The following is a 13,818-nucleotide window of genomic DNA, read 5'->3' as shown; positions in this document are numbered from 1 at the left end:
GTTGGTCCGTCCCAGATGTCAGGTCCTTACAGCTGTTCGTCCAGATCCCTCGGCCCTTCCAGATGGCTATCCACACGGGACCAGTCCAGACATGGGCCAGAGTTTGGCCACCTTCCAGATGTTTGTGCATACAGCTGAGAAAGGCTTGGGGAGGGACCGGCCTCATGCTGAGCCACGAAGCAGCAGCTTTGCAAAACTCCACACAGTAACCCCTGGAAAAGAAAGCAGGGAGGGAGCCTCTGACTGTTCTCCGTAAGCGTGTGCCTGGGTCTGTCCCCTGCTCGCCTCCAGTGTAAGGAGGGGAGTGACTTCTCACCACGTGGAAACTTCATCCGATGCTGCCACACCCCTCCCCCATTCTGGGCCATCACAGTCTGTCTGCCAAGTGCATTGGGGAGGAAGCCGGGATGTGCTCTTCTCGTTGAGGCAGTCTTGGCCGTGAGGTGGGGGTGGGGAGGCCCTCCAACCCTCCAGAGACTCGGAGTCAGCTCACCCGCCAAGAGAGCCTTATTCCCCTGGAGAGACGCTCGCAGAGTAGGGCTGCCTGATGGCAACAAAGCCGTCAGGGTTTTCTTAACTGTCCACAGCAGAGAGACCAGGAACGGGTCAAGGGGAGAGAGAGAGGAGGAGGGCTCATCGTCCCAAATCCCCAGGGTGGCTGGGGAGGGGGTGGGCCCTCAGTTTGGCCAGGCTGAGCCGGCTGAGAGGAGGCACTGGCATGGCGGGTGGGAGACGCGGGTGGAAGGTGGGGGTCAGTCTTCTGTGAAGGGAAGGCGTGTGGGGCCAGACGAGGGCGGTCCGGCAGGTGCTCGCGCGAGTCCCGTCTTCCGTGCCGTCAAAGCCAGCTTTTACGCTTCCATGGGCCAACCTCAGTGCCACCGCGTGTGGGCGTGCCCACGGGCACCCTCTGCAGCCCCAGGGTGCACCTGCTGGCAGGGCGGGCCCAGTCTTGACTTCCTCTTGGTCCGCCTCCACGGGAAAACCTTCTGCCCCACAAGTGCAACCCGGCACCTCTTCTGCCCCGGGAGAGACGACAGCTCACGCTTGGGCAGAAGCGGTTTCCACTGCACTTTGAACACTGGGCTGGCCTCGAAGCCAAACAGAGGGCACCAGCCGGAGTCTGCCCATTCGCCGCACACACGGACATAAGGCTTGAGTGGGAGGGGGAGTCGGGCAGCATTGTCACCCCAATCACTTAAGTGCTTTCTGGGGGAGAGGGGGTTCCCGAGGGAATGGTGCCTTTGATGCCCATGACTGTTCACGCCACCGATGAAGCCTCTTCCCAGCCCATGCCACTTCTCTTTCTCCCCCCGCCAGTCCACGTATGCGCGCGGCCCCAGAAGCACACGGCACGTTCACGGAGCGTCATACGCAAGAGCACACGATGTCAACAGATCCTTGTGACCGACGATCTCTCCCCCACAACAGAAGTGCAAATAGACCCTGGTTCCCTGCCTTGCTGATTGTTCATCTGTGCTTCTGCTGCGAGCTGGGAGCACATGTGTGAGTGTGAGCACACGTGTGCGAGCATGTTCCCCCCAACACTGAGAAACTCCAGTTCCGCATGGCTTCTTGCGTACATGCACTGAGCTGTGCCGGCCGTCTGTCTGCTTCTGTCCTCCCTCCTGCTCTCTGCTGCACACACGAGCCCACACACACGCCCACGTGCACCCCTTGATGACATGGCTTCTCCTTTTCAACATCTGGCGATGCTCCGGGTTCTATCCTGTCCTCCAACCTCTGCCACTGGCGCATAAATGTGCACGCACGTGCACACACACACACACACACACGCACACATAAGCATACCCACTTGTGCACGCGTGTGCACATACGTATACTCACCAGAACCCCATTAAGACATGGCTTCTTCTGTTTTTACGTGTATGGGGCTCTGCTGCTTGTCCAGATCTGTCTCCCTCATCCCAAATGCACACACATGGGTGCACACACACGTCAGAACCCAGGGATTGTGTTCATTTCGTGCCCTGGACTCCGTGAGACGTCCAAATCTGTCCTTCAGCCCCAGCCCCTAAAGCTCACGCACACACAAAGATACACATATATGCACGCACGCACACACTCCTACACATGGAAGCTCACGACAGCATGGCTTTTCCTGTCATTACGTGTTGGCGATGCCGCACATCCAGCTCCCTTCTCCCGCCTCCCAAGCGCACAGCCTGTTGGAGCTGCTGGGATTGCGGGAGCCAGCTGGTCTGGTCCTGCAGCTTCACAGCTTGGAGGAGGAACAGTATTAATCACGAGTCAACTGCACTCTCCTGCTTTGGGAGTCCCTGGGGGGTGGGACTGGAGGTTACCCTTAACCCCGACTGAGAAGGCCCTCGAGATCTCAGTGGAGCTCTTCCCTAACCAGACTCCCCGAGCAGAAAAAAGACAGAGGAGGAAGGGCGGTGACTAGTGTCTTCTGGGTCCCTGTCCGGAACCTCCAGCCCTCCCTCCCCTGCTCAGAGACTGCCCTCTGCCCTCGGCAATGGGAAGCCCTGCTGGCCCCATCATGTTCTCTTTAAGGACACTTTGCTCCTAACCCTTCCACGTCTCATTCCTTTTCTAGAATCGTAAGACTTCTAGAGCATCCATTCTACCTAGCTGGAACCCACAGATCATCTGGTCCACCCGACTGTTACCCCATCTGCGAGTAGTTCTTTGCTGTACCCCCCAACCCCACTAAGTCCAAGCTGCTCTGGACAAGAGACTGGGGCCAAGATGGCCTGTGTCTCTGTGTGGGGTCTTTGGTTAATTATCCAGGAGGCAGCTTTTCTTTCACCGTTCTTGGGGCCTCTATGAGCTCTGATATTCTGTCCCTGAAAACTTTCTTTTACTGGGGAGCATCTTTAGGTTTGGCAAGCCCAGGACACCAAGAGTTCTTTAGGGACCGTCTGGCTTTCCCCATCTACCCCAAAGTTAGCCTGTGCGGCAGGACTGTGATCCTTCTTTTGAGGAGGGGTGACGACGTTCACTTCAACCTAGGCTTCTCTTCTCCTTCCGAGATGACAGAAGGAGGTCAAGGTCAATTGGCCAGGAATGGAGAGTTGCTGATGAGTAGATGGCGAAGCGCCCAAGCTCTCAAATGCCACTAGGGTTTAGAAAACAGCCCAGTGACCAGCAAAATGAGACCCAATGGCTCGAGGGCCTATGGGATTTCCATGGAATCCATTGTTCTTCTGGCTTCAAATACTGACTGAATCTCTGGTCATCCTTTGTGAGAGATTCAGGGGGGCCTCTATCCTCGGGCCAGAAAGAAAATTTGCTCTGACCACTCCCCCCCCACTTTATACTCCTGGAGACCTCCTTGAGGAATGGGAGCCACTGGACATTGTCCATAAGAATTCAAGATGGCGGCCTCTGTGCATTCTCCTCTCTCCCATACCGCAAACTCCTCTTTTTCTCTATGGGGCTTTCTGCCTTCAACTTTGCAAAGATGGGGGCTGCCTGAGACCAGGACTATGTGAGCAGCCTCTGAGGGTGAAGGTCTTCCTTCTGCTCAAGACGTGTGGGGTGGCCATCCCATCTTCAGCTCCCAATGGCTGCCACACTACAACCCTTAAAGTACCCAAGGTTTGTCTCTGGTCTCACGGTCAAGGCCCAGGAGGCCTGGGCTCATGGGGAAAGAGTGGCAATATAAGAGCTGTTTCTCATTTTCTTTGGCCTCTGCAGGGCCGTGGTAGAAACTTCTGACTGTTGAGGAGAATTGAGGGGCAGGTGAGTTTGGCCTGAGAGGCATGTGCTTCCTTTGGCCTTGGCTGTCTCGGCTGGCAGCTTTAGAAACCCACAGAAGAAATGAGAGGCAAGTGGGGGCCTGCTGGTCTCCTGGTAGGTAAGGGCAGAAGGCTCCTGGCCCAGCAGGCAGGCAACGGCCCTGGTCCCCAAGCCCAGTGTGGGCACGGGGGAGGTGCCTTCCAGTCTCCTTTGCTTTCCTCTGCCCTGCCCCCAGGCCTTCGGTCCCCACCCCACCTGTGCTTAGGGGAATACAGGGGCCAATGGTGTGCTGCAGGCCATGCTGTCCTTGCCCGGAAGCCGGCGATCGTTGAATGTGTGCATGTTGATGACAGCGTCAGTCTTGACCATCATGGGAGGCTGCGGCTTGTGCTTGACCCGACGCTGGCAGGTGAGGGAGAAACGGATCTCGTCGGCTACGGTGCTGCAGAAGGAGCGCTGGCGTGGGGTGGGAGGGCAAGGGGCACATGGGTGAGGCTTGGCCTTGCAACCCCAGCCAGTGCCTCCCTTTCCTCCCCAGGCTGTGCCAAGGCTGCCTGTCTCTCTCTCACCTTCAGGCCACCCACCTGCTGCCCACTCAGGATGACCAGTTTGTGGGGCAGCCTACAAAGCATTACATTCTTGTTTGGAGACTAAGGGAGATAGGGCAGGTAGTATCATCCTATCCCCATTTCACAGAGGAGCAAACTGAGGCTCTGATTGGCACGTACCTTAAAGTTTGAGGAGCTGACCTGTCTGATTTTTCTCCACTAGATTCTGAGGGCAGGAACCAAACCAGCCTCATCCGGGTGAGCCCAGCTCTGGCCTGGCCCAGAGTCAAGCTTAAGAAACACCTGGTGAATGTATGGGTAACCTTTCCCCTGGGAGGGCTTCCAACTGAGGGCAGAATCACTGTGCTCCCACTAGGGAAAGTCCAGCATGTTTCTCAAGGTGCGCAACTGGGAGGCGGGTCCCTGCGAGGCAGCGGGGTGGCAGTGGCTTCTGGCCTGGGTCCCTCATGGGCACCCAGAAGGGAAGGCAAAGGTACAGCTTTGCCTGCAGGTATCTGAGGGCAGTGGCTCCTCTGAGCCCAACAGACGGAGGCTGTCCTGTGACTTGTCTGGCAGACAGGGGGCGCTGTTGATAGCTCAACTTCTGCATGAGGTCAGGGTATTAGCACACCCAGGCACCTGTGGGCGGCCGGTGTGGTGCAGGGGAATTCGAATTCTGGCTCTGCCTCTTACCCGCTTCCCCTCCAAGCTTCCCCTGTTCACCCACTAAACACAGAATAGCCTCCCTCTTACCTCCCTTATTCATTCTGAAAATATTGCGGGCCTACTATGTTCCATTCACTGTTCTAAATGTTAGGCATACAGACGTGAAAAAGATAGGTCTCAGCCCTCAAGGAGCTTACGGTCTAGGATGTGATAGAAACAGGTAATAAACTTGCAAGCAAATAAATCACTTCAGGGAATGGTAACTATCTCTAAGAGAATAAACCAGTGGAATGGGATAGAGCGGGGGCTGGGCATGGGGGCAGGTGGGGGAAGGCTACTTGAGTGGTGGCATTTGAGCTGAAACCTGAATGGCTAGAACAGGCCAACGACAGGGTGCTCTGGGGGCAACAGCATTGCAGGTGGCTGGAACAGCATGTGCAAATGGCCTGGGGCTGAACTGTGTTTGGTGTGTTAAGGACTAAAAAGAAGGCCGATGTGTGTGGAGCAGAGTAAAGGAGTTCAGTGTGAGAGGGAGAAAGTCAGACAAGTGGACCAGGACCAGGTCTTGTAGGCTTTTGGTGCAATGCGGAGCTCATGCCAATGATATTGGGAATTCCTAAAGAGTTTGGTGGTTCTTTTTTAATGTACTGTAAATTTTTTTAGCCATTCTTTTTGATTGGACGTCAAGGGTTCCCCCCTACCCCATTCTTCATGTGACAATTAACACTTCCGTGAACATCCTTGTAAATAAAACTGCATCTACTCTTGGCCACTTCCACTGGGTGCATTTCGAAAAGTAGAAATTCACTGTCAAAATGTGTGGCCACTTTTAAGACTCTGTCCAGACCGCGAAGTTGCCTTCCAAAAACATATCCGCTTGGACTGATCCCAGCAATACGGGAACATGTCCCTTTCCTCCTGCCCAGGAGAAATGCGACACCAAGAATGATCTTTCCCCTTCCTCTTTGCTGACTCTGGCTTTCTGATTATAAAGGGCCCTATTTCATTTCTGATGGATGTAAAAAGCGCCTGTTTTGAATGGTCCCTTCCACACGGGACTTAACTGCAGTCTCCTTCCACACTGGCCCTACGTCCCTTTGAACTTCTCTGTGAGAGGGACCTCTGTCCAGCCCTCAACTCACGTGCACATTTAAATCACCCTATAAGTACTCTTTCTTAAGACACCAACGCCAGGCTCTGCCACAGACCAATTAAAACTGTCTCTGGGAGTGAGGCCAGGACATTAGCACTTAAAAAACTCTCTCCCTGTGATTCTAATTTGCTACCAGGACCCAGAAACATTGCTCAACCACACTTGAATTAATCAGATGGGTTGAGCAGACTTCTCCTGCATGTACACTTGGGCCAGACCTCTTAACATTCTTTTCTTTTTTAAACTTTTGATTATGGAAATTTCCAACTATATGCAGGAGAGGGAAGCGTATAATGAATCCCTATGTAACCATCACCGAGCTCCTACAATTACCATGGAGGGTTTTGTGCAGGGGAACGACACGGTTTGAATTAAGTGTGAAACAGGGCACTAGCTGTGTATGGAGAGCGGATGGGAGCGGGGAGGCAGGAAGGCCAGACTGGAGGCTGTCGCGCGGTCCAGCTGGAGGCGAGGGGGCTTGTCCTGGAACGGAACAGCAGCGGTGGGAGTGTGTGCTCGGAGTCAGAGCAGGGGTGGGGCCGGCGGGCCTCCTGGTCGGGGGGGGGGGGGGTGGCAGGGGGAGGCAGGGTGGGCTCAGATACCCCGTGCGCTTGGGAGGCACGAACCCAGCCGGAACCCTGTCCTCCCTTCTCCCTCCCCTCCCCGCGCAGGTCCCGGTCCTCGAGGCTCACCTGCTCTCGCTCCGCTGTTTTGCGGAGCTTGTACACAAACTCGCCCACGGCCACCAGCACGGACAGGACCAGCCCGGCGGCCAGGACGATGAAGATGCCCCCGATCTTCTGGACGCCCAGGGCGCTGGCCTCTTTGTTTTCCTCCTCGGGACACCCGCTGCCTCGCCACCACTTCTCCTTCATGATGTGGAGCTTGTCTTCCTCCTGCAGCTGCAGGATGGCAATGGTGATCTTGTCCCGGTACGGGGAGCCTGCGTGGGGGACAGGGGTCCGGCTGGCAGCGGCATTCAGTGCCGTGTGCGTTCGCCCTGCCGGCACCCTGCTCGGTGCTGGCCACCATCTCCATAGGCTCACAAAAGCCCCTCTTTGAATGATCTACGGTGTTTGGGTGGGAGAAACGTCCTGATTTGGGGTGGGGAGTTTTGCCTAGGAGTCCCTGTCTCCACAGGCCCCTGGAACGCACGGTGTATCTGGGCTGCGTCAGCAGGGGAAAAGTCAGGGAGAACAGCCATGACCTCTGAACGGACCCCACCCCCACCCCCGCCCTGCCTCACCCCACCCTGCCTCACCCCGCCTCTGGGTTGCCCCCAGCTCTCCTCTGCCTAGGCCCCGGCCGACCCCGCGAGGTTGGGACGTACGCCTTGGTCTCTGGGCTGAAGAAATGCCACCTTTTTAGATTCGGTGGGATGAGCTGGGAGAGGGGGCAAAAGACTGTGTGTGTGGGTGGATGTGGGGGCCCTGCCCATCCTCTGTCCCCCAAGCCCCACTCCCGCCTGCAGCCCCTCGCTCACCCATGGGTGTGCCAATGCCGTAGCCCTTGGAATCGATGAGGCCCCCGATCTGGGTAAGGTTGCAGTTCCTCTGGGTGACGTACTCGATGGTCGTGGACTCCATGAGCAGCGCATAGTCGGCCGTCAGGGTCCTCTGGATGCCTTCCTCGTTGTTCTTCACCAACGCCGAGGGCTTGCTGCTCATGAAGGCCCACATCTTCTCAAAGGTGGAGATCTTGGATTTCTGGGCCACGAGGGGAGGGGGGGATGCACACAGTCACCGAGCACACCGGGGGCCAAGTACCATACCCTCTACTTAGCAGCGCTCTAGCCACTGAACCCTGTCTACGGCCCTCAGAGGAAGGAATGCGACCCGTTGCTCAGACGTGGATACTGAGGCCCTGGGAGAGGAGGTCCCGACACACACAGTTGGGGAGTGATGAAGCCGGGATTCAGACTCAGCCCCCCCCCCCCACACCTAGGAACGCCTGGCTCTTTGCCGTGGCGCAGTGGTTTTCGGACTGACTTTTTTTTAAATGGGTTTCCTTCCTCTGACATGTATTAAAGGTCTACATGTGCAGGCCTTGTTCTAAGAGCTTTAGCTGCGTTAACTCGCTGATTCTCCACGACGATCCGAGGAGGCGGGTACTACCCTTGGCTCCGTTCTACGGAAACGGAAGCATGGCCAAGTAACTTGCTCAAGGTTAGTAGCAAATTTAGGCTTCGAACCCAGGCCATCTGACTCTAGAGTCCATGCTCCTAACCACTGAGCTTCACTGCCTCATAGAAACCTCTGTGAGGGTAGACAGGGAGAAGGGGATGCCAGTGAGGGCAAAGCTTGGTGGGTTCTGGCCTCCCCCCCCCTTCCACCGCGGCCAAAGAGGGCTCCCCCTGTGTGCCGTGTTCCAGGGGAAGACGAGGGTTTGTCTGTTGTGCTTCATTGAGGAGGGGGGGGGCGAGAAGTGGGGGCAGTCAGAGCAGGTGGTCTGCAGGCCCTTTATCTCCTGTGATTGTCCCCAGGGCATCCCGGGCTGGACGCTGCGGTGCGAACACAGCTAGCATGGCTAAGATCAGGCCTGGTGGGTGGGCAGCTGTGCTTGCCCCGGCTGGCTGGGGAGACTCAGAGAAGGTGTGGGGGGCAGGGAGAGGGGGCCGAGGTTGAATGTCCCCTGCTGCCGAGAAGAATGGGCAGATCACGCTGCACAGCATTCCTGAGTTTTCTCAGGAAGTTACAGCCAGCCAGCTAGCTGCTCCCAGCGGGGGGGGGGGGGGGGGGGGGGGGGGGGAATGGCCCTGCCTCCAGGGTCCCCAGGGGAGCAGGTGGCTCTGTGAGCCCCACTGTGCCCGGCCGCTTCCAAGTCTAGCTGTGCCTGTCTGTGATGTCAGCCTGTCTCACTGGCACCCGGCCCAGCTCCGGTGTGCGTGACAGCAGGGGTGTGCTTGAACAGGCTGGTGCAGGGCGGGGGGGATGGGGAGGGGATGGGAAAGAAGCTGTGTTTGTCAGGAGTCAGGGCGGTGGGGGCAGGGCCTGGGAGGAAAGTTGTATCTACTATTCTCCGGGGCCTTCTGGCTCTGGTAAGGGCTGTCCTCTCCAAAACTGGCTCCTGGAGGCCCAAGCATGCCTAGGGGAGCGGGGTGCCCCAAAGCAGCAGGCAAGACCCCACTCCTCCGGGCCTGAGGGCACCTTCCCAGAGAAGCAGCCACCATCCCACCTGCAAATATACCTGCCTCCAAGCTGAAGGCCCTTGATGGGTTCCATTCGAGTGGCAAGCTGGTTGCTCCCAGCAACCCAGCCATCCTACTTCCTAATCCTGTTTACAGCTACTCCATCATCAGCTACTCTGACCTCCTCAACCCTTGTCTCCAAACCCCGTGCTCTCCAGCTACTCCATCTCGCCAGCTACTCTCCCCCCTCAGCTCCTCCTGCGCCACCCCCCCACCCATGCCCTCTCCCGACTAGCCATTCTTGCCCTTAAAAGCATTCCTTTTTCGAGACTTTCTGAGTCCTCAGACATTGCTTATCTTCTAGATAATTTCTGGCATCCAGACTCTCCTTCTCTGGCTCCTTTTATCCCACAGGGCCTTTCTCACTCTGCCCAGGTTCACTGTGCTAGGAAGCTTCTATCTAGCTCCAGAGATCCCCGTCCCTGGTACTCATGCCCTTGCGTAATCCCCTCTCCTTGAGTGCGGACTGGACTACTGATTTGCTTTGAACTCCCCCTGCCCCCATCACGAGTGATGGGATGTCACTCCTAAGATTAGGCTCCAGGAGACTCGCCCTCTTGCTGGCTGCTCTGATGGCAGCTGGCTGCCATGCGAGTCGCCCTGTGGAGAGGCCCACGTGGCCAGGAACAGAGGGCAGCCTCCAGCCAGCAGCGAACACAGAGCTGAAGCCTTCAGTGCAACAGCGCGGGAGGAACTGACTGCTGACAACAACCATGTGAGCGAGCTTGGAAGCGCAGCTTTGGGATGACTGTGGCCTTAGGCAACACCTCGACCGCAGCCTGTCACAGTCCCCGCGCAGAGGACCCAGCTAAGCTGTGCTGCTTCCCGACCCACAGTCGGTGAGATCGTAATGCCATTGTTTTAGGACACTCGGTTTCAGGTAATCAGCTGTCCAGCAAAAGGTAACAAATACACTCTCTCACCCACATACGCACACAAGCTACTGCTGTTCCTCAGATCGTTGTTTTTTTCAGATAATCAGTTCCAATGATTCCTCTAACCAGGTCATCCAAGTCCAATCACCCCTAGTGCCAAGTACACATGCTCCTCAGATACTCTGTCTTCATGGTCATTATAACTAAGTACTATTATCCTATCAGTGGCTCTGGAACCTCAGCTTCTTTTCCATCTCAGTCTCTCCTGCTTCCAAATTCTCCTTCCATCAGAAGTGGGAACCAGGTGTTGATGAGACTGTCAGGGCTCCCCTTATACCTCTTAATGCATGAATCCATCTATTCATCCATCCATCTATCCATCCATCCATCCAACCATCCTTCCATCCAACCAACCATCCATCCAACCATCCATCCATCCATCCATCCATCCATCCATCCATCCTTCCATCCAACCAACCATCCATCCAACCATCCATCCATCCATCCATCCATCCATCCTTCCATCCAACCAACCATCCATCCAACCATCCATCCATCCATCCATCCATCCTTCCATCCATCCACCCATCCACCCACCCATCCATCCGTTCTTTTATCCATCTATCCATCACTCAACCATGCATCCACTTCTCCACCTCACCCATCTTACCCACCACTCTCCCATGAAACCAGTCATCCATCAGTAAATCCCAAGTGCTGGCAAAAGTAACTTGACAACGAACCACTCAGGAAGCCCTGCCCCACTCCTTCTGTCTCAGAAAGCGATGAGAACTCATCCTCATTCTGCAAACTCCTCCCTGCATCCTCCCCCAACACCTTATTCCTTCTTTCCACAGCAAGTCGAGCAGAAGCAGGGTTCTGCCATCAAAACATATGTTCTTTCCAGTAACACTCCACCATAAATGGAGACAGAAATTTCTTTCGGGGGTTGTGTGTGTGTGTGTGGGGGGGTGTTGAGGCTGAAGGCCTCCAGTAGCCTCAAAGCTGAAGGATTACAGGGAGGGAGCTGGTAAGAACACCAGGAAGCTAGGGCCTCTTGAGAGGAGAGGTGACAAAAAGGCGTGAAGACGGCTGTGATGCTGATTTCAAGAGGTTCAGCTCTCCCAGTTCCAGTGTCAACAAATTCTCACCTCCAAACTTTAAACAGGTGGTTCTGAAATCTGCCTCCCTAGAATGGCCACTGACTGTGCTTCTGTATTTTGGGGCTCCCATTTTCAGATGCTCAGCCATATCCACTCATGGTCTCTGGCTCCCCTTAAATTCCTTCCTTCTGTCTTCCAGGGATTCTGTGATTCCAAGGCACATCTCTGAAAAGCGCTCTTCTAGCAGGGCCCATCTGAGGCAGGGAGGGATATAGCCAGGGCCCCTCCTGGAGTCTCAGGTCAAAGCTATGATCACCACCCCAGGGAACGGAGTCCCGCACACCTATGGCTCCCACGTCATCCTGCCTGTCCCAGCTCCAGTGGGAACCTTAATAAGCATTGCTTCAGGACCAGTCACCCAAATCAATTAATGGAATCGTTTGGAGCCGCCAATACAGGGCGACGTGCCAGGACGGAGAGGCTTTTTTTATCAGTAAAATTGGCAAGAAAGTAAGTTTCAGGCTCACGACTTTCAATTCCAGCCCCCTCAAAGAAGTAAATTGATTTTCCCCAACTGAAGATACTTAATCTTGAGAATTTAACATTTCTGTACAAGAAAAATGTGTATATATATATATATATATATATATATATATATAAATTTCAAAGGGAGCTGAATCCCAGGGAACAGGTGCAGAGAGGCAGAAGCGATGTGATTCCATGCGAGACCTTGGGTATTTTCCATGTTGGAGAGGAGACCTTTCCTCAAATTAATTGGCTTGCTTATCCCTGGGTGTGGAGGCTTTGGCAGTTAATCATGTCTCCTGGATTATTTCCTTAGGGACCAGGTGGCTTCCCGGAGTCTGCTGCTTCTGCCCGCCATTACATGTCACCTCACCAGGACAGACTCACGGACCCTCCAGTCTAGCGGTCACCCTGCTGTCCGCACATGCCCCCTGAGGCTTGCCTGGGAAGGCGGGGGCTGCAGGCTGGGGATAGAGGCGGCAGGAGGGGTCAGCTCTGTTGCATGGACTCTGGTGTCATGCCAACCGGGGTTCAAATGCCAGCTCCTTCTGGGACCACAGGCAAGTGACGTCACAAATCTGAGCCTCATCTTCCACCCCTGTCAAATGAGGGCTGGCTTAGCACAGGGCTGCGTCCCTAGGAAGTGCTGGGCAAGTGGATGGCATCATTATTGCTCTTTAAGGCTAAGTTCTCTCATCTGGAAATCGGGGATAATAATTGCTATAATGCAGAGTTTCTCCAGAAAATAAATGACGCAAAGCGCAGGGTAGGAAAGCCCGGTGCTGACGGGGGCCAGGGAGGGCGCTGTAAAATAAGTAGGAAATGCTGAGTGGAATTGATACACTGGAGAGATTGATACTTGCCTCTTGGCTCCCACAACTGGTGCTCGGCGAGAGAGCAGCTCAGTGATGCCAAATCTTTCACATTTTCAAGAAGCTGGAAATGTGAATTTTTTAAATGCAAAAAGCTCTCAATTTTAAAATGCTGGCAACTCACGTAAGAAAATGCAAGCGATGTATGGCCCCCAAAACTGCATCTGTGGGCTGAAGAGGCCTGCGTATCTCCAGTTTCAACAACAAACAATAAACACAGTTAACACTTAGGGCATGTATACTCCGTGTCAGCTACGGTTTTAAGCTGTTTACGTGAATTATCCCACTTAATCATCTCAGTGACTCTGCGAGATGGGTACTATTATCATACCCGTTCCATAGATGAGAAAACGAAGGCACAGAGAGGTCCTCAGGAACAGTAGTTTTCAGTCACTTCCCCTCATCACTGGCCCAGCCCTGCACCTGTCCCTGCCCCTCTGCCTGCCCTCTCGGGATCTCTCCTATTCTGAGGATCTCGGGGCTCCTTCTGAGTTCTTAGCTCTGTGCGGAGGCATATGACCATCCCGTGAGAGGCACCAAGGTCCTTCACAAAGCCCACAGACCCAGGGGAAGGGAGATTCACCAGGTGTCCGCTGGCTGGTCCCTCTCCAAATCCTTTGGGGACTACGGGGCAAAAGGGGAAAAGGGTCCGGCCTGCTTCCCAGTCTTCTGGGTCAGCCAACCAGCGGAGCATCTGACTTGGGTGCTTCTGCGTCCAGCACTGGGCTAACCACTGTACGTGCGGTAGCTCGTTGAGTCCTCTCGCTGAGTGCCGTCTGGTGGCAATCAGTACCCACGTCATACAGGTGAACAAAATGAGGCTCAGAGAAGTAGTGACTTACCCAAGGTCCCCCAGCAGAGACAACAAGTCCTGGGCGGTCTGACTTTAAGACGGATGTGACTGGACAGGGCACCGAACCTCGCCCGGTCCTTGCGTTTTGGCCCTCCGACCCTCCTTCTGCTTGAAGCAAGACTCTGCCCCTGGACAGGCCGGCAGATGAGTCAGGAGAAACTGGAGGCTGAGATAGGGTGAGGCTTCCAGCTCAGGGAAGAGTCGGCTGAGCGGCTGGACGGTGGGGGGCTGGACAGAGGCCTCTCCAGGAACTCTCCAGGCTCCCTTGCTACAGCAGGGCAGGGCTATACAAGAGGGAGGGGCTGACGGTGCCAGA

General features: G+C 55.3%; 1 protein-coding gene across 2 annotated transcripts in view; it reads right to left on the bottom strand.

Annotated features, from left to right (window-relative positions):
* Window positions 1–3,981: 3,981 nt before the first annotated feature.
* Window positions 3,982–13,818, bottom strand: part of GRIK3 (glutamate ionotropic receptor kainate type subunit 3) — a 223,964-nt gene continuing 214,127 nt past the window's right edge. Inside the window, exons 14-16 of one of the 2 annotated variants that reach the window (XM_047084737.1) lie at window positions 7,571–7,793; window positions 6,780–7,030; window positions 3,982–4,176 (exon numbers count right to left, since the gene is read on the bottom strand). In XM_047084737.1, the coding sequence (XP_046940693.1) occupies window positions 3,982–4,176; window positions 6,780–7,030; window positions 7,571–7,793 (669 nt within the window). Of the gene's footprint in view, window positions 4,177–6,724; window positions 7,031–7,570; window positions 7,794–13,818 lie in introns of both variants that reach the window. The other variant, XM_047084738.1, reaches the window with a different exon arrangement.

Source organism: Lynx rufus, unplaced genomic scaffold (assembly GCF_022079265.1).
Source record: "Lynx rufus isolate CCGP_SWC_20201006 ecotype Redwood Valley unplaced genomic scaffold, mLynRuf1.p SCAF_2, whole genome shotgun sequence".
NCBI classification, from domain to species: domain Eukaryota; kingdom Metazoa; phylum Chordata; class Mammalia; order Carnivora; family Felidae; genus Lynx; species Lynx rufus.
This window is presented reverse-complemented; position numbering and strand designations above follow the sequence as displayed.